The sequence below is a fragment of the Vulpes vulpes genome, chromosome 5, assembly GCF_048418805.1.
Source record: "Vulpes vulpes isolate BD-2025 chromosome 5, VulVul3, whole genome shotgun sequence".
In the NCBI taxonomy this organism is placed as follows: Eukaryota; Metazoa; Chordata; class Mammalia; order Carnivora; family Canidae; genus Vulpes; species Vulpes vulpes.
This window is the reverse complement of record NC_132784.1, coordinates 118,659,948-118,679,560: the sequence shown is the minus strand read 5'-3', so window position 1 is coordinate 118,679,560 and position 19,613 is coordinate 118,659,948. Positions and strand designations below refer to the sequence as shown.

The 19,613-nt window shown below is 42.0% G+C and overlaps 2 protein-coding genes across 9 annotated transcripts in view; one reads left to right on the top strand and one right to left on the bottom strand.

Annotated features, from left to right (window-relative positions):
- The window catches only part of CACNA2D1 (calcium voltage-gated channel auxiliary subunit alpha2delta 1), a 478,954-nt gene extending 475,828 nt beyond the window's left edge, over positions 1-3,126 (bottom strand). For 3 of the 8 annotated variants that reach the window (XM_072759809.1, XM_072759808.1, XM_072759810.1), the window contains exon 1: positions 2,752-2,983. In XM_072759809.1, coding sequence (XP_072615910.1) covers positions 2,752-2,864 — 113 coding nt within the window. In that variant the 5' untranslated portion in view covers positions 2,865-2,983. Of the gene's footprint in view, positions 1-2,751 lie in introns of all 8 variants that reach the window. The other 5 variants (XM_072759812.1, XM_072759814.1, XM_072759811.1 and 2 more) reach the window with 3 other exon arrangements.
- Positions 3,007-6,984, top strand: LOC140599097 (uncharacterized). The gene is made up of 2 exons (XM_072759816.1): positions 3,007-3,722; positions 4,234-6,984. Exons 1-2 carry the CDS (start codon positions 3,137-3,139, stop codon positions 4,371-4,373), a joined length of 726 nt encoding a protein of 241 aa, XP_072615917.1. The 5' UTR covers positions 3,007-3,136; the 3' UTR covers positions 4,374-6,984.
- Positions 6,985-19,613: the final 12,629 nt, after the last annotated feature.

The following is a 19,613-nucleotide window of genomic DNA, read 5'->3' as shown; positions in this document are numbered from 1 at the left end:
AAGTATATCTTAAACTACCAGTATAAGCTGTGCATACTATATAACATGAAAATGATGGGATTTCCATTTATATATAAACCAACATGCATTAGGTGGTGGCTACCATATGGCATATTTATGATTCACACTTTATTGAGACAATCATTTTCAAAAGAAAGGCCTAGCCTAGCAAAAAAATTGTATCAAAATTGCTCTCTTAAAAAAAAAAAAATTGCTCTCTTGGTGGGGGGAAGGGAACCTTGTTATTTTAGTGTTAAGTCTTAGAACAGTTTAACTATACCTAAATCCAGAAGAAAATGCTATTTGAGAATATATACTAAGCCAGAAAAAAATTTAAAAAGAAATGTAAAATGATACATTATTTGTTTTATTATACTAAAACTTAAGCCTTTAATATCACTATAAACACTACTTAAAAGAAAAATAAAGCTCCGTGTCAGTAATTTTAATTCTAGTGGAGAGGTCCCACTCCAATGAGTGCACAATTAATCTTATACTCTGTTGATGGCATGTTCTCCCTCTAAAACTACTGATACCACTCGTTCTGGGAAAAATAAAATTGTCAAAAAAAAAAAAAGAAAAAAAAGAACTTATCAATGATTTCCAGAGAAATTTATACATAGGACTGCAATAACTTGCCTTTATTGATACCACAATCTTTGTACTGAATGTTTATAAACTTGAATCCTTTTTCCAAAGATTCGAGATTTAGCATGATAAACACCCCGTATGAATTCTTTTCTTGCAAGAAAGGCAAATGGCATATCTCGACAAAATTAACACTGCACTTTTTAAAATTTCATAAAGTTTATTCAGAAACCTAGCAAGAAGTACAAATGTCAACTATCATCTCTCCTCTCCTCAGAAGATGGTATTTTAACTTTTGAAATAAATTACTGAAGACGCACAAGCCTTATCCAAATAGCGTTAATGTTACCTACAGGAGACTGACCTAGCTCTACAAGGTCTTTTATTAAGCTTTTACTCTACCAAATAATTAATATTTCATGTTATTTGAGAATGTCTTAAATCTCTATTGCTAAAAAATAAATTTCAAATCGTTTCAAAGGAAGGAAATTGCGGTTTCCTAATTCCTATTTTTCTTCACCTCTTTATCTTCTTTCTTGTCTCCAGTGAATTTCTGACCATAAACATTAAGTCACCTGAATTTGAGGACAGCATTTTTTGCAGACGTCCTTCTCACAATAAGGACTTGTACATTAGTATTTTATAACGGCATGTTCAGGAATAAAAGGCTATTATTTTGTTGCAGCTTTAGAAAGTCACAGTTTCCTCCACTGGGGTGATGATGCATTCCCTCCAAATGAAAGAAATATTGATAAATTCCCTGTTAAAAATAACACACTGAAAATATGTAAGCTGCACACGCGGGCTCCTTTTTAAAGAGCCACTTCTTTATCTGACAAAAAATGCAAGCGAGTCACTGGAGTTCTCGTTTTATAGGCCAAGCGGCAAAACGGATAAAGAATTCCGTCCCTAAAAGTGTAATTCCCTAATAAGAGTGGGCGATTCTGAAGCACCTTCAGAGGAATCCTTACTCTATACATCTCAAAATCTCCGCTTGGAACATCCTGCCAATTAAACGACGATCTACAGATGGCATTTACCCTTTCGCTTCGTAACAGAAAGGATCTGCAATCATTCCTAGGGAGGATCATCTAAAAAAGGGCCAGGACTGCACATCAAGGACAGAAACTATGCGCCGCTCCCCTTCCCCGGGGTAGACGGCGCATCCCTGGGCTTGCTGCCCCGGCCCCGGCGGCAGGGAGGCCTCGGGGCGCCTCCGGGACCCGCGGAGCCCGGGAGCGTCGCCCAGGCCGCGCGCGGAGCCCACAAAGGGCAGCCGGGCCGGCCCCACGGCGGGAGCCCCGGGAGGCCACCTCGGCTCTGTTTCCGTGATGTGAAACGCGTTCAGGTGACTCGTCCGTTTAAGATCACCTGCTCCCGGGAGCCTTCAGGGAGCTCCAAGAGGCGGCACCAAGGCTCTCCCAGGGCGCCCGTTCCGAGGCGCGAGCGTGTCTCAGGAGCTACGGACTTTGCCTCTTTTTTCCCAGCCTAAGAGGAAAGACAACTATGATTTTCCCTTCCCTCCCTGCCGCGTGACTACAGTTACCTTTAAATATTCTATTTCCAGAGCAGCAGCGGATTTTTTTTTTTAAGTCATTTTAGAAATGTTAAAAATAAGAGGAAATTGCAGGGGGCTCTGGAGACGTTGCTCCCTCCCTCCCTCCAGGGACGGGCCGTGTTCGCCCCAAGGGCGGGGGCCGGGGGGCCGCGGGGGCCGCGGGGGCTGCGGGGGGCGCGGGACCCGGACCCGGACCAGGACCCGGACCGCGCGGCCCGGGGGAGCGGCCGCAGAGCATCGCGGCCGGCGGGCCTCGGGGCGCCCAGCGTGGGACGGCGGGCGGCGCACAACTTTTCCCGGACGGGCCTGGAGGGCCGCGCGTGCGGCTGGACCCCCCCCCCCCCCCGCCCCCCGGCCGGGCCTCCCAGCTCGCGGGGGCGGGGGCGGGGGCGGCGGCCGCGCAGGGCTGGGGCGCGGCGGGCCGGGCAGGGCTGGGGCGCTGCGGGCGTGTCGGGACCGCGGGGCCCCCCGCCCGGCTCTGCCGCCGCCGCCGCCGCCCCCCCCCCCGCGCCCCGGCGCCCCGGCGCCCCTCCCCGCCCCCCGCGCCCCTGCCCGGCCCCGCCGCCCGCCCCCCGCGCCCCTGCCCGGCCCCGCCGGCGACTTACGTGACGGCCGAAGGGAAGGGCTCCGCGGCGGCGGGCCGGACCAGCGCCGCCTGCACGAGCGCCAGCGCCAGCGCCAGGGCCGGGGCCGGGGCCAGCAGGCGGCCCGCAGCCATGCTCGCGGTCGAGGGGCCGGCGGGGCGCGGGGCGCGGGCAGCCTCGGGCGGGTCGGCGGGCGGGCGGGGGCGGGGCGGGGCGCGGGGGGCGGGCGGACCCTCTAGCGCGCGGCTCCGGCTCCGGCTCGGGCTCGGGCTCGGGCTCCGGCTCCTGCTCCGCGCCGCGGCCGCCGCGCCTCCGCCGCCATCAGCGGCGACTCGGGAACAGAGGCGGCGAGTCGGCCGGCGCCCGCGCTCGCCGTCGCCCTGCCTCCCGGTCTCCTCCCCGATTTATGCCCCCGACCGCGGGGGGGCGGGGGGAGGGGCCGGGGGCGCGGGGCGGCGGCGGAGACGCGGCTGGCGGCGGGAGGCTCGCTCCGGCTCCTCCGGGGGCGGGCGGGGCGGGGCGGGGGCGGCCCGGGCGGGCGGGCGGGGAGGGGAGGGGAGCGGGAGGGGAGCGGGGAGGGGAGCCGGGCGCGGCGGGAGGGGAGCGGGCGGGGAGGGGAGCGCGGCGGCGGCTCCTCGGGCTGCACCGCCCTGAGCGGCTCTGCCCGCGCCCGGGCCCCCCGCCTCCCCCGGGGCGCGGAGCGGTCCTCCGGCCGCCGAGGCCGCAGGGTTCGGTTCGCCTCCTGGAGCACCGCTGTGCCCGCTGCCGGGCGGCGCCGCCGAGCGCGGGGGCCGGGGGCCGGGGCGCAGCTGCCCCGACGGAGCCGCGGGGCCCGGGCCGAGGACGGTGCGGCCCGACCCGCCGGCCCGAGGGGCGCAGCGGCGACTCCCGCCCCGCCCCGAGCCCCGGCCCCCTGCGGGGCTGCCGGCCCGGGTCAGGGGGCAGGCCCGCGAAGGGGAAGCAGCGGGAACAGGTGGCGACGGGCGCTCGAGGTGTGCGGGGGGTGGGGGGCCGGGGGTTTGGGGGCTGGAGGTGTGCAGGGGCTCGGGGGGTCGGGGGCTGGAGGTCTGCAGGGGCGCGGGGGGTCGGGGGCTGGAGGTGTGCAGGGGCGTCGGGGGATGGGGTGTGCAGGGGGTCGGGGGCTGGAGGTGTGCAGGGGCGTCGGGGGATGGGGTGTGCAGGGGGTCGGGGGCTGGAGGTGTGCAGGGGCGCGGAGGGTCGGGGGCTGGGGTGTGCAGGAGTCGGGGGCTCGGGGCGCGGGGCTCAGGCCTCCCAGGAGGAGCGGGGAGCTCGGCTCAGGCCTCCCCCGGGGTTCGGCCTCGGCCCGGGTGGAAGCGGGGCGCCCCGTTGTTAGGGCCCCCCGCGATGCGCTGGGGCTGCCTTCGGCAGCAAGTGAAGAGAATAGCATTCCTGATGGGAAAGAACGACCAACCTGCCTATGCGTAAAAGCGGCGATTGGCGGCGGCTATAAGATTTCTCATGAGCTCTTTTTTTTTTTTTTAGTTTCCCGAGGGGTCTGTGGAGGGGCCGCGACTCTTCCCACTGCGGAGCGGAGGTCCAGCCCCCGAGGGCAGCCCCCGGGAGCAGCCGGAGCGCCCAGCGGCGGAGCCAACTGTCGGTGTAGGCCGCTCGCTGCCTCTTGACCCCGAGCTGTTCCCTTCCCCCGGACTCGCACCCTTCCTTGTGCCTTATTTGTTTTCTTTATGTTCTCCTCATCTCGGGCTTGCTCTTTGTTTCCCTCCTCCGCTTCGGAGGGGCCTCACAAAAGGCGCCCCGCCGTGACTTAACTTAGTTTGTTTTTTGCCCGGCAGAAAGAGGGAGGCCGCGGGAGCCAGCAAATGGGAAATGAAGTGGGATGTAATGGCCTGAGAACCGGAGCCGGGAAGGGTATTTTGCATAACTGAGGATGGCTCCTTGCCGTCCAGATTTAGGTAACCGAACAGTCAAGCCCATCGTTTTTGTTTCAATCTCTAATGATTCAAAAGCAGATTTTCTGATTCCGAGTAGCAGGACGAGATGCCCATCACTGTCTATGTCACAGGCTGCCACCCTAACAGCCTCCCTCCGTAAGAATTCTGTACTCTGTCCATTATTTCAGTGATGCCTCCAGACTTCCTACGAAGGAAGTGCACCATTTCCAATTTATATCTTTAAGACAAAGAGCTTAAAGACCAAAACGGATGTAATAAACTTCTAGAGAAGGTAAGTCAGCCTTCATTATTTGTTGGCCTTTGAGCCAAATCTCAATTTCTTTGGATCCCTCGGATGAAGCCCTGTGTTCTCTAATATCTGAAGCTGTTGAAGAAAGATATTACTTCTGCAGTTCTTCCTGAAAGTGCTGGTTATCAGCCGTAGCCTAAATCATTGCTTCATCCTCTGTTGTGGAGCTTGCGATTAAATGCTTCATTGACCTAGACCTTTCTAACGAGGATACTCAAAATGTGGCTTTTATTTCTTACATATGATAACTAAAGCAAGGGCATTTTCACAACATAGCATTCTGTGTCTGTTGGATTATCCATAGGCCCCTACAATGCATCGTTTAAACTCAGTTCAGTTATTTTGAAAAATTCCATAAAAACCAGATCATAGGGCAGCCCGGGCGGCTCAGCGGTTTAGCGCCGCCTTCAGCCCAGGGCGTGATCCTGGAGACCTGGGATCGAGTCGGCTAGGGAGCCTGCTTCTCCCTCTGCGTCTCCCTCTGCCTCTGTCTCTGTCTCTCTCTCTTTCTCATGAATAAATAAATAAAATCTTAAAAAAAAAAAAAAAACAGATCATACACCATTAGTAGTAATAAAATTTTGCTTATTCACCAAATCTTGCCATTCCAGATAAAATGTTTATAAATCATAAGGACTGATGACATAATTTGTGTTATGGGCCATCATAAATAAGAAGTCACAAATCAATAGCTACTATTCATTTAAGAGAAAATAATCTAATAAGAAAGATTAATGAAGATCTGATGCCTGTATTAATCATTTCCAGATGAAAGTTTAATCCAAAATATTTAGTTCACACGAAGCACTGACTTTTTACTCATGACCAGTTTGTATCTAACTTTTGGCTCTCATTTGTTACTATATGTAAATGTTTAATGTGCTCATAAACATTTTATTTTTATTAAAAATGCAGAAAGAACAAATGAGCCTAATAGCCACGAAATGACTCCTCTTACTCCTACCTGGTTTTAGGTTATATTATACGTATCGGTAGCATAAAATTCAATTTTGGTTGCATTTTACTGTGAGTGTATTTCTGTGTGTAGAAGCATTTTTGTAATGATTTTTTTCAGTAAATCAAATCTAATTTCTTCAACATTTTTGCTTTAAGAATAAGACAATGTAATTAAGATGTTTTGTTCTGTTTTTCTCTTATGTACAAACACACACAGCACTAGAAAGAAAAATGGTTTGTGGCAAAAAAAAAAAAATTGAACAGGCAATCACTCATTTTCTAGGTTTTTGGTATCTGTTAAGAAACTAAGAGCACAGTGACCACAGGCCTTATTTATTTACATGCAAATGGGAGGCTAGGACCTGTCTCTGAGAGATACAGCGTTAAGAGCCAGAAGAAGACAGACCTGCGATTTGAGGCAGTATATGCAGGCACAGGGGTGTTCCAGACAGAGCCCAAGTTAAAAACAAATGGACAGAAAGCCTCAACTATCTCTGTCCTTTGGGAATGTTTTCAGGAGATGGGAATATGAAAAGAAAGCAACTCAGAACTACCAATTCCCAGGAGAATGGTTAAGGGAATGTGTGAGGGTTCTTACATCAGTGTTCACATTCAGTATTTTTAAACTAAAGCAGCACAGAGAGGCCATTATAGAAAGCACCATGGAAAAAACACGACCTTAGATCAAAAAATATGGTCACATATTCCTACAAACAAGACATATTTGGAGGACATTTTCCCCTGGCCCAAGCCATACAGTTACTGACAAGGCATTAAACTTGAAAGAAGGGACACCAAGTGACACAAGTGCTAATGGATATAGCTAAATGAAGACAAAGTAACATTGAACAATAGTTACTAATTGGAAGTTTGTTGTTTGCCTATATTGGCAAACTTCTGCTGATTTAAGTATTTAGAAATATTACCGGTTATATTGAATCCTGTCAAATCCTCAGCCAAGCCATGGCTTTTACGGTACTGTATTTTTAAATTTCTGCTAATGACAGATTTCTTCACATTTCTTTCTCCCTTCCCTAGTAAGTATAAGCACATCTCCAGAAAAAAAAAAAAAAAAAAGCACCCACATCATGACTTCCCATTAAAGAAGAATTATTAAACTTGAAAATCTAGATTTCATTGTAAGATCCTCTTCACTCCACAGAATTGGAGTTTTTGTTGGTTTTTTTTTTTTTTTTTTTGAGTCTTAAGGGATAGTTCAAAGTATGGGGAACCCATTTACTTAGGCCTATACAAAGGGAAGAATTCAGTTATGTATGCAAGTATTCAATAGCACCAAAAATATAATGGGCATGGTTAATAAGAGATGGAGGATAACATTTGAAATGACCCAAATTAACAACTGTTGTCACTCTTTCCAGTGTTTGGATTTTTTTTTTTTTTTTTTTTGATTTTATGGATGTAACCTCTCATGAGAAAGAAAAAGAAAGATGGTTGACTGATACTATTCTGATATTAGGTTTTTAATATACTTTAAACACAATAAACCACCATTGAAACCTAGCATATTTCTCTAAGACTATAGGTATGTTATGGATCAAATTCACTGCCTACACAGATTATATAGAATTCATCTATAAAATGAGTGTCCATTGAAGCACCACAAAGGGTGTTGCCAGGAATTTCCCCCTCTGCAGTAATGGGTAATGGAGAGAAAATAAAAGAGCAATCATCCTATTTTTATTTTAGATATGATTAAAATCCCTGCTCTTTGGATACCTGGGTGACTCAGCGGTTGAGCATCTCCCTTGGGCTCAGGGCATGACCCCGGGATCCTGGGATCGAGTCCCGCTTTGGGCTCCCTGCGAGGGGCCTGCTTCTCCCTCTGCCTGTGTATCAGCCTCTCTCTGTGTGTCTCTCATGAATAAATAAAATCTTTAAAAAAAAAAAAAAAAAGAGTTCCTGCAAATTATTTGCAAAGAAAACATGACTACCTGGACATATCAGTAAACGTAGAATTACAATCCTACATTCTATTGGGAGATGACAATAAGATGACCTCTATTTTACTCACCTATCACAGATGGAAGATATAATCTTATAAGCTTGATATTTGGAAGCATCAGAAAACCAAGACAGTACAAATATTTTTATACAGTAATAACTTCTTAAAAGGTGGTGGGGTCCTAAAGGTTTCTGACAATTTGGGGGGGAAAAAGATACTGTGATGCTTAATCACCTAAAGGATATTGTTATATGCTATCTAATATCCTACTTTTTTATGTAATTAATAATATGCCAACATTTTATACCTTTGAAACTGAGATTAAGGATCTAAGCATCTCTATAAATAGCTTGCATTGTCTACAACTGGAATCTATACACATTTCTTTTTCTTATTCACGGTGCCTTAAATTTTACTCTAAGGTGACCCATTCATTAAGAATATGATTCTGTCAGAATGTCCATAGGTGGCTAGAAGGAAAGAGTTGATTTCATAAATTTGCCAACCTGGGTGAAGATAGTCCAAATTTAAACAGCAAACTGAGTCTTAAGTTTCAAGCTAAGTATATTTATTACCTGGATGTCACTGCAAGTCGTTCTGTTACACACAGATCGGTCTATTTTTACCAAGATGTCTTCATTTTAGTGGATAGAATTTATACTAGCAGGACTTGGCAGAGTAAATTTCAAACAAATGCATAACTCTCAAATATCGAGTGGATAACTTCAAAATGAAAGTTTTCATTTCTGTAATATCGTAAAGACATTTACTAATCCAGCTTCCATTAATAATGATTTAACTTTCTTTAATTATGTCATTGACAAGAGTTAGTAGTCATTACCTGTAATAAGAACATGCATGAAAACGTTTTGATTGGGAGAGCTTATAGACTTAGTCATCTCTGTCTCTTTAATAGTACCTGAAATTCCTTACATTCAAGACCTCTTGTTTCCAACAGTAGAGTGTTATGCGATTTCCTATATATACTGGATTGATTATACAATTCTTTTAAATTTCATTTCTATTTCTCAAACTATGTACAACTTCTCCCTTTGAACAACACCACAATACCTATCAAAGATGAACTGTCATCATAAACTTATTTACAACACAGTGACAAAACTTCAATTCAAGCCTTAACAAATGTCCATGATTCATCAGTGTTCGGGGACAGAACCCAGTTCTGCTGTTTCTTTCCCCTTTTCTTCCCCAAGTTAACTAGCCAGCCCCACTCCGCCCCTTCTCCACCCCTTCTTTTGATTTTTTTCTTCCCCAACAGACAATAGTTAAGTGTCCTTAACACGTGACCAAAAAAGGGATTTTTTTTTTTTAAAGAAAAGGAAGTAGAAAAAATTTGAAATGCAAAGTGGAATTATCCAAAGAAAAGGAAAATGGAAATATGAAGGTGGAACCATGTGCAGGGGGAAAGGAGTTCAGTCATACAATGCAGATAAACACAATGCAAAGAGGTAAAACAAAAACAGCAAGAAATGTGAAGACCAGAACTGCCTCCACAAAAAATCAGTAGCATAAATGAGGCAAAAGAGTAGGACAAGTTTACTTCAGGATTCAATCAACCAAAGTTGTTATTGCTCAATATATATAATATTCAATATCTCCCCACTTGTACAAAATATTAATAACCTTTTAAGGTTGTCTAAAAGTGGAAGAGGTTCTAGAATCTTCATATTTCACCACTTTTTTAAATTTAAAAAATAATATCAAGTATTATTAGGTACATCTACCATGACATAAGTTTGCAAATTCCCTTTGCATTTGAAATTCCCATAGGCAGCAATCTGATCATTTATCATGCAGGATTTTTATATCAACTCTAGTGAAAAACATCATAAGCCACTTCATATAAAATATCGATTTGTATGTAACAAACATTTTTATAGTCAATCATTCATAAAATTTAGTGAACCTACTTTCTTTCCATGGGCAACCTTCAGAACCACTTCTTTTCTCCTAATACATTTTCTCAGGAAAAATTCATCAACCATCAGAAGGTGTAAATGGGATTAGGAGGGGAGAGCAAAAGTGATTTAGCTGCTTCAATGACTTTGTTCTCACCTGAAAAAGTGTTCACATTCAGAAAATGTTCCCAAGCCCTGAACTAAGTTAAATGTCATATGTCCTAGGCTATGTCCATGTCTTACATTAATCTGTTCTTAATGAGAAAACTTGAACTCATTAATTTCTAAGACCTCCATCAAATACTCAAATTCCTGACTCCAGATACTCTGTCGAGTCTTGAAATCATTAGAAACTCTCAGCTAGAGTAAAGTACAGTCATATGCAGTGATGTGCTAGAAATGGCGCAGACATACCTATCTACAAAGCCTAGCTCTGTAATTTAGGAATTCAGAGAGGTAGGCCAAATTACTTAGCCTTCCTGAGCCTCAGTTTTAGATTTTTAAAGTTGAAGATAATCCTGCGAGAATTAAATGATACAGTGTTTTACTCATTCATTCCATTTTTTCATTAATTTGTAACCACACCCCAAAGGAGTGATATTACAGGACAACAGATAAACCATTTAGACATGCAATGTGAAAAATATCTCCCTCTCTACTGACTTAAGACTTGAAAAATCTATTTATAACAAATTATTTTTGAGAAATCTAAACAATAACCTGTAAAGACAATTAACTGACATGTAGTATACATTTAATGAACTTTATGGTAGACACATGCTCTAAGTAAGTATGTACCATTATTTTTCTCATTCTTTTGTAATTTGTGTCCATGCTGTAAAATGTACATATTATGTTAGCACACTAGTGATCAATACTGGTAGATTCTATTGCTCTCATGTGTAACAAAAAATGAGAATAAATAAATCCTTTTCAAGGCTCTATGTATGTAGGTAATTTTAAATGGGAAAAAAATAGTTATTGGAAATATATAATAAGGTGTCTTCCCATTTTTTTCTTTTTTTAACAGTTTTATTGATATATAATTCACATATCATTCAAGTCACCCATTTAAAGAGCATGTTCTAATGGCTTTTAGTATCATAGAAAGATTTCCAATATCATTTTTATTTAAAAAGATCAATTATTACATATTTGAACAGGGATAGTGTTTAGTGAGACCCACAAGTATTAGCTATGTAGACAGACGTGTGGCAAATGTTAATTCTTTTTTTTTTGCAAATGTTAATTCAACTTAAGATTAATGTTAGACAAATTTTGATGACCTTGATACCTAAATTATACAAATTTTTGATGGTTAGCGTTTTTTCAAATAGACTTTAGCCTATATCCCTAACATAGTTTACTTCAAGCAGTTAATCACCATAAAAAGTTTTTATTTAAACTTCTATAAAAAAACAATAATTAATTGGAAACACTGTTATTATATATACATATATACACACAAATAGGTGTATGTATACATATATGTGTACATATACACATACATATGTATGTATATGAATACAGTAAAATTGTAATTCAGATTGGCATATGTACCTCCTTCTTATTTGTATCACTTAGGCATATGTTATAGAGTTTATTTTGTGTTGTCATCTTGTACTTATACAATGAGAAGAGTATTTATGATATTGAAGTATGTGAGACTATAAATGACATTTGCATTTATCGAGTACATCAACTCTGCTTTTACATTTAATCACTGGCTAGAGCTATTTACTGCTTCATGTACTGTTCTTCCATAAACAGCAATACCTCAGTAGGACACCTTCAGAGTACTGATTCTTTTCCCTTTCAATGGAGATGAGGAAGAAACATGTTATAGAAATAAAACATCCTCACCTTGATCAAGTAAATGAGAAGCTTTAAAAACTGAATATGAAACCAGAAAAATTAGATCAATAAAATCTATAAATGCATTTCATTTTGATGACTTCTATTAGATCTGCAAATAAAGGATTTGCCATTTTAATTCTCAATGAAATATTAAGACAACTAACTGAATTTACTGCTTTCTCATTGCAGTATTTTTTGAAATTTAAGTAAAAGTATCTCTTAAAGACTGTAATAGTGATGGTAATCCATAGATATAGGCAATCTTCAACTTACAGACGTGTTCCAAACAGTGATTTTTTTATATCACGGTCTTGAAACACAAGCTTGCAGTTTCTCACAGAAAGAACATGTCGATTTTAGTCAGCAACCTGAGCATGCATTCAAATTTCTGCTTAGCTTCAATTGCTAGGGCTATAATCACCATTTCTAATAATAAAGTCTAACAGACTTCAAATAACTTTTAATTTAATAACCTTGGAAATATCAATTGATTAATGTAGGATGATGGTCATCACTTAATCTCATTAAGAGCATTAAGAAAAAAATTATTATATTTCATGGAGAAAAAAACACTCAAGTGTTTTGTCTTTCACACGTGAAGCATCTATGTGTAAGTGCATAATGGAAATCACAGGAACTTACCATATGTTTGGATACAAACTAGAAATTTATATGTGTCTTCATTCAGTGAATTACTATTTCAGTGAGTCATCTATTCACTTGTTATTAAGAGTATCCCAAGAGCTTAACATTCTAATAAGAATCATGTACTTCATAAATTTATATATTTCTACTTGACACCCACCCCGAAATTGGATGAAATGTGTGTTTGTCATATATAAATGTTTATAGGAGATACCTACTTCTTTTCTAGTCTTAGGATGCAAGAAGAAAGTTTTAAAACTTGCAACTTGTATCCAGAATACCAGGTCAAAAACTCTTAGAAACTACACTGCAGGTGGCAATGCAAAATGGGGCAGCTGCTTTGGGAAAGGTTAAATATACAATTACCATATGACCCAGCAATTCCACTCCTAGGTATTGACCCAAGAGAGACGAAAACTTACATACGCAAAAACCTGTACATGAAATGTCCATGGAAGCAATCTACATAAGAACCAAAAAGCAAAAAACCAAACGTCCGTATATAAATACAATGTGGTATCACCAAGCAAATATTATTTGGCAATAAAAATTAACGAAGTCCTGACCTGCTACAACATGGATGAACCTCGAAAACGTGCTGGGTAAAAGGAGCCAGTCAGAAAAGATCACCTATTATATGATTTATTTATATGATATGTCCAGAAGCAGCCAATCCATAGAGACAGAAAGTATCTTGGTGATCGCCTAGGACTAGGCCGGATTTTCAGCAGGGGTGGGAGGGTGTGTAGTAGGTAGGGGGATGGGGAGTGACTTCTAATGGGTATGGGATTTCTTTTTGGGGTGATGGAATGTCCTAAGTTGGGATGGTTCCACAACTTAGTCAATATACCAAAAACCCTTGAATCATACACTTTACATGACATACCAACTATATCTAAATTACATCTCTGCTACATACAGTAATGTCTAGTGCAGTTTACTCGACTGCAAAATGCACATGCAATACTGCTTCTCATCAAGTACCTGGGCGGGTAGTAGGCACTCTATAAATATATTATGAAAGAAACAAGACAAGGAAGTAAGCAAGCCAAAAGCATTACATGTAGAAAAATTAATTGAAATGAGGTGTTGTATCTGTTTCAAGTAAACCCAGTATTACTGAAATCTGTTCTAATTGTCTTCCTAAGAGCCAATTCATGGGAGAGGTGGATCTGTAGACAGGAGTGTTTTTCCTCCCCGCTAAGCAGTTTCAAAGGACACAATCAGTGCCAGGATATTGAGAAGAGGCTGGACTGAGGAGCGGCTGCTGGAAAATCCTAATGACAGGAAAAACCCAGAGCTCTGACTTGAAGCTATAGTATCATTCATACCCATTGGTGCTGCTCACGTTGGAGCATGCATCCTAACACCCCGAGGACCTACCAGAACACGGATCACTAGCGAGCCCTGAGTGTCTGGCTGGTGGATGCAGGTGGACCCTAAGAATTTGCATGTCTGACAAATTTGCAGATGAGACTGAATCTGCAGGTCTGCGGAGTTCTGCTGGTTCTTTACAAAGAGAATAGTTATCAGGTGGAGATGATGTGAGGTGGGCTAAGGGAAGGCAGGGCAAGACATTTAAAAAATGACACGATGAATACAAATTTTATAAATCAATAGCTGAGAGCAAAGCTTCCAAGCCGGTGGATTATCCCGGTACATGGGGAGAATGGTGATTCGGTGAGGTGAGTTTTATTATCAGGTGTTACCGTTAACACCAATTCCCGAGTAAAATTGCCTGTCAGACGTCCCGCTGCCTTTCATGTATCAAATTCCCTGGAACTGGCGGGTCTGAGAACAGCCCCAACAACGCATGAGGCCAAGTGGAGGCCTGTTCTCCAGTACGAGGGGCAGGATGTGTTAAGGACCTGATTCTTCCCCAAGCATGCACCTCTCAGGGCCATCTTCCTCTCCTACTTGGTGTAAATCTCCATTATCTAATTTATTGCCTTGGGTTAGTTACAAAATGCATTCACAGGCATAAGCACCTCTTCCACTGACACATACATAGCCATCTGTCATTATCAAAAATCAGTTTATCAGACGAACTAGCTACACCTTGAAAGAAGATTTCCAGGCACAATGAGAAGTTATTTTGGTTTTGGTTAAAAAAAAAAAAGTCAGAATGATAATCAAGACGAAGGCATTATTAACAGAGTACTTTAGAGCCTTAGATGTTTCTTTGATATACTTTGTGTGACACTGAAGGATACTTTCATGTGTTGTTGTTTTTTTTTACTCTTCCTTATAAGTCTTAAACCTCATATAGGTCACAGACTCCTTTCAGAGAACAAAAGCAAAAAATAAACAAAACTCTTTATAGGTTAAAAAATAGAAGCTGGTCTTCCAGCCTTGGGCAGAAAAGTATATATTACAATGAAAGTATGGTTATGGAAATAAAAACAATTCAATAGAGAAAGTATAGAATTGTAATCAGCCTTCCTCCTCTTTCAATTACTTGAGTTTTCCAAAGAAATCTGTATCATCTGGAGACAGATACTTTGCTCTTTATTTCTATTATGCCAGCGTGAATAACCAGCACTAGTACAGAGATTAGCACTGGCGAGTACATGGACTGGGTCACCCTGTAGGTTTAGGAGTTTAAATTAGAATTTTATAAGCATAGTGACTTTTGAAAACAATTTCCAAAGCCATGTAATGTTTGAATTTATATGAAATATTGCACTGGAATTGTAACTAATTTGATAATTCACTATTACATTCAGTATCAGACTATGAGATGGAGCAAGCTAATTCTTGAGTTTAAATTAAAACATAAGTGACATGACTAGACCACCTTGATACCATAAAGGGAGTCAAAGTCTGAAATGTTATGGAAAAGGTAGTAGTGATTTGCAAAACTAAATAGGTTAATTCTTGTCATGATACACTCAACATTCGCAGGTGTTATTACCTATAAAATTTGATTCTATTTGAACTCTTTTTCTATAAAACAGTAATTGTAGTTAATAGACATATATGTTTTTTCTCTTTACTATAAAAACTGTTCCAACCTTAAAGTTGATGTGACAAGATTATATTCATATAGACTTAATATCACCAAGACCTTTAAAAATAAAAATAGAAGATTATGCTAAATTATATCAAGGAATATATTTTATCTACTTTTTTAAAAAAGATTTTATTTATTCATGAGAGACACAAGAGAGAGAGGCAGAGACATAAATGGGGGAGAAGCAAGCTCCCCACAGGAAGCAGGATGTGGGACTCAATCCCTGGATGCGGGATCACACCCCAGGCTGAAAGCAGACGGTCAACCAATCAACTGCTGATCTACCTAGGCATTCCTTATCCTCTTACTTTTAAAGGAATAGTCAACAGAACACTTTTTGCTATTTTAGGCATTCTTTTTTACCTACATAGTCACAAATTTTAGCACTGATTAAAATATTACAACTAATTATTTTCACACTTATGCTATGATTTTCATAAATATTGGTGTTTTAATAAGGGAAAGATTAATCTAGAGTTAAATTTTTGTTTTATAAGATTAAGGGATTTTTTCCACCCTGACTATGTAGGTAATTCTGTATTAGGGAAATAGTGTTTTCCCTGACAAATAATACCTTACTTTTTGAGAACTGAACATAAAAAAAATATATCTATTGCCCATTTAGTAACCTAGTGCAGACTTGACTGTCACCAAGCAGATTTCTCCTAGTGGTCATTCAAGAAGCAAGGTTTTTTTTCCTTCTCGTGACTCCTCTGTCTCTTAAGGCTCTGGAGTCTTGAACCCAGAATAAAGAAGAAAGGGACACCAAACAAGAAATCTCTGAGTCTTCATAGCTTGAAATGTATCATGTCTACTCTCATTCCCTCATAGTAAACTAGCCAAATGGCCCTACCCAGATGCAAGAGGAGGCTGACAAATAAGGTCCCTGTCTGGGTAGCAAACTTCCATATATGCAACAGAAGCTAGCGCACAAATTTTGGTAGCAAGTTGGTTATCTTCTGACCATCAGGTTATCTTCTGACCATCAAGTGTCTGTGCTTCCTTCTTTCCATATATAGAACCTTTTTCTCTCTTCTAAGCTAAATTCCTGCCCCTTCCCTTAATCCAGCCACATGTCAAGGAACTCTACACAATTCGAATTCATTCAGATATGGCTTCCCAGGACACAGCAACCACCGAAGAGCAAGTTTCTGGCCCCTCCCCTTACCACACACCAAAGTGCAAAGAGCACGGTCGCAAAAAAAATCCCTATTTGCAAAAGGAAGAATGGCATACACACAACAGTTACTGTTCCTCAGCAATGACAAAATCCAGCTGACCAGAAAGACGTGGTGAAGAACACATACCCTTAAGAAGATCCATGATAAGGCCCTGATTTCTGACTCTGAGACACACTTCCTTATTTATTATTTTCAATGGCTGCTGCCTCCAGCCTTGTCCATTATTCTACAACACTGTTTCTGCAGTGAATAACAGTAGTAGTATACCCACTGTGATAGGAAGAACCATATCCTCCCAGAAATGTTTACGTTTTCATCTTTTGAACCCTTGAATATGCTACATGACATGGCAAGGGAGAATGAAGGTTGTAGATGAAATTAAGGTTGCTATCTAACCTCAAGATGGAGAGATTATCCTAGATCATCTGGGTGGGCCTAATATAATCAGAAGACTCCTCACACATGAATAAGAGAGGCAGGAGAGTCAATGTCAGAATAACAGGACCTGAGAAAGACTTAACCAGCCAGTGCTGGCTTTAAAGACAGAGGAGGACATGAGCTAAGGAATGCAATGGTCTCTAGATGCTGAAAAAGGCAAAAGACAAACAAACAAGAACAAAAACAAAACAGTACAAAAGTCTCATGGAGAAAGAAACACAGCCCCATTGAAATTTTAAGTCTAGCACGCATTTTGAATTTCTGACCTCCAGAACTATAAGATCATAAATTTGTGTTGTTTGAAGCCACTGCATTTGTGCTAATTTGTAATAGCAGTAAAAGATTTTGGATCACAATTCCTGCTATAAATTTGAGGGGACAGAGATCTTTTTTTGAACAGTTGTAGGCTTTTTCTTTTAGGTCATGGTCATGTTTTGGTTTATTTGGTTTGTAACAATAGAATTCTCTAAAAAGGTAGAGGCTTCTGATCTGATCACTTCATCGGTACCAAGTTATATTAACCACACTCAAAAGTTCTTTCCTAGACTGAATAGTCAAATCTGCTTTAGTTCTTGTATTCCTCTTCCTCCTTCTCTCTGTTTCTATCTCTTAAATATCAGTTTCCTTTGTGCCTTTTGAAATCATAAACGTCTTTGGAATAATAGACTTTTAAACCAATCTCTGCCATAGGGCTGAACTTTTCATCCTATTCTTACATGAGCCTTTATCTTTCTTGTAAAATTCTGTGAAGTCATGCAAGAAACATCCAACATGCACTATCTTCACTGTGTTTTTTTTTTTCCTTTTCCTTTCCCTTTCCTTTTTTTCTTTTCCTTTCTTTTCTTTTTGACAGAGTTATAGTTTTGGTGCTATGGAGTGTCTTTATAAAGTTCTGATGGTAACAATTTGATGAACTGTTTTGACAGGGCAGAATAGGAGTCTCTACTTTCCCAGCCTATTAGATCATCTCCTTTCCTGGACACCTCCTGACCATTGAACCAAAGCCACATATTTTAAGTCTTTGTTCTGGTATCACCCAGTTTAAGGAATCAATTTCTATACTAGTTTTGGAATGTTAGCTGTTGGGGATCCCTGGGTGGCTCAGCGGTTTCGTGCCTGCCTTTGGCCCAGGGCGCGATCCTGGAGGCCCAGGATCGAGTCCCGCATCGGGCTCCCAGCATGGAGCCTGCTTCTCTCTCTGCCTGTGTCTCTGCCCCTCTCTCTCTCTCTCTATCATAAATAAATAAAAATAAATCTTTAAAAAAAAAAAAGGAATGTTAACTGTTGTTACAAATAAACCCATGTTTCAGTAGCTCAACAAAATAGGCATTTCCTTCTTATACTATTAATAGTAAAACATTGGGATTCAGCCATATAATATTAGCAAAAAAGATTCTGTTAGTCATGTGGCCCCAAGCTCCCTAAAACTCACCATCACATGCCAAAGGAGACAGAGAAGAGAATGCAGGCTTCCTTTTTTAAAAAAGCTGATATAAAAGCAACTCACAGGGCATCCTGGGTGGCTCAGCGGTTTTAGAGCCACCTTCACCCCAGGGCATGATCCTGGAGACCCAGGATCGAGTCTTGAATCAGGCTTCCTGCATGGAGCCTGCTTCTCCCTCTGCCTGTGTCCCTGCCTCTCTCTGTGAGTCTCTCATGAATAAATAAATAAAATCTTAAAAAAAAATAAAAGCAACTCACAGAATTCCTATGAGGAGAACTGGTAACATGGTCCTATCTAGGAGCAAAGGGGTTAGGAAACACAGACTTTTTCCGCAGCATGGGCTTGCCAAAGTCAATGTTATACTATAGGATGAGGGCTTCACATTTGTTAGACAGTTAGTTGTCTTTGCTACTAATACATATTCATCATACCCAAAACAATATTTTGAAATTTTTCTTATAAAGGTTTTGCTAACTAAGACCAAGTCCTCAGCCAGGATGGAAAACCACTGCTTTAGCAGTATGATGCTACATCCCAGAAGAAGGAACAGCAACCACAAAAATGCTGATTAGTTGAACTGAGTGAGTGAATAGCTCATGGAGATACAGGTCCTAGATACACAAAAACTGTAAAAGACTCTAAGAAAGAGGAGAGGGGGAAAAGAGGGGGCAAGAAGGTGGGGGGCTGGGAGCAGTACAAGGGAGTAAGAGATGAGGGAGGGAAGCAGGAGGAGGAGGGGGAAGCAGAAAGTGAAGGAGGTAAGGAAGAAGAAGAAAGTACAATGGCCCCAATACTTTCGGATCTTAAATTTTTTTCAGGGAAAGGCAGTAAGCAAAAAACATTTAATCATAAAAGGTGAAAAGTAGAGAAAAACTATGTGAAAAAGTTGAGGCATATTTCTTATTCTGATAGAATGGGATAGCTGGTAGCAGACCAAAGCTTCTTTTGGGAATAATTAGAAAAGTCACACAAAATATGAAAGAGTATCAAGGAACTCCAAAGTCAGCCAGAGTAGAGGGCCAGAGAAAGGAAGACCATAGAAAGGTGAGTGAATATTCCTCAGCAAATGCTTGAGACATGGACTCTGCCTGGGCAAAATATCACCAATGGAAGGAAATCAGAAGATATTTCAGCACTCTCATAAGGCTGATGAGGAGAGAGGTTTGGAGAATTATTCCTGACACATGGCTAGTTTAATACCAAGAAGTAAGCTCTTGAAAAGCATAGCAGAGTTATCAATAGTTGC

What these genes read in the sequence shown, in the direction of transcription:
- LOC140599097 (XM_072759816.1), top strand. Translation starts at nt 3,137, where the DNA reads ATGCCCCCGACCGCGGGGGGGCGGGGGGAGGGGCCGGGGGCGCGGGGC. An exon ending in GGTGGCGACGGGCGCTCGAG is followed by an intron (nt 3,723 to 4,233) that starts GTGTGCGGGGGG and finishes TTTTTTTTTTAG; the next exon opens with TTTCCCGAGGGGTCTGTGGA.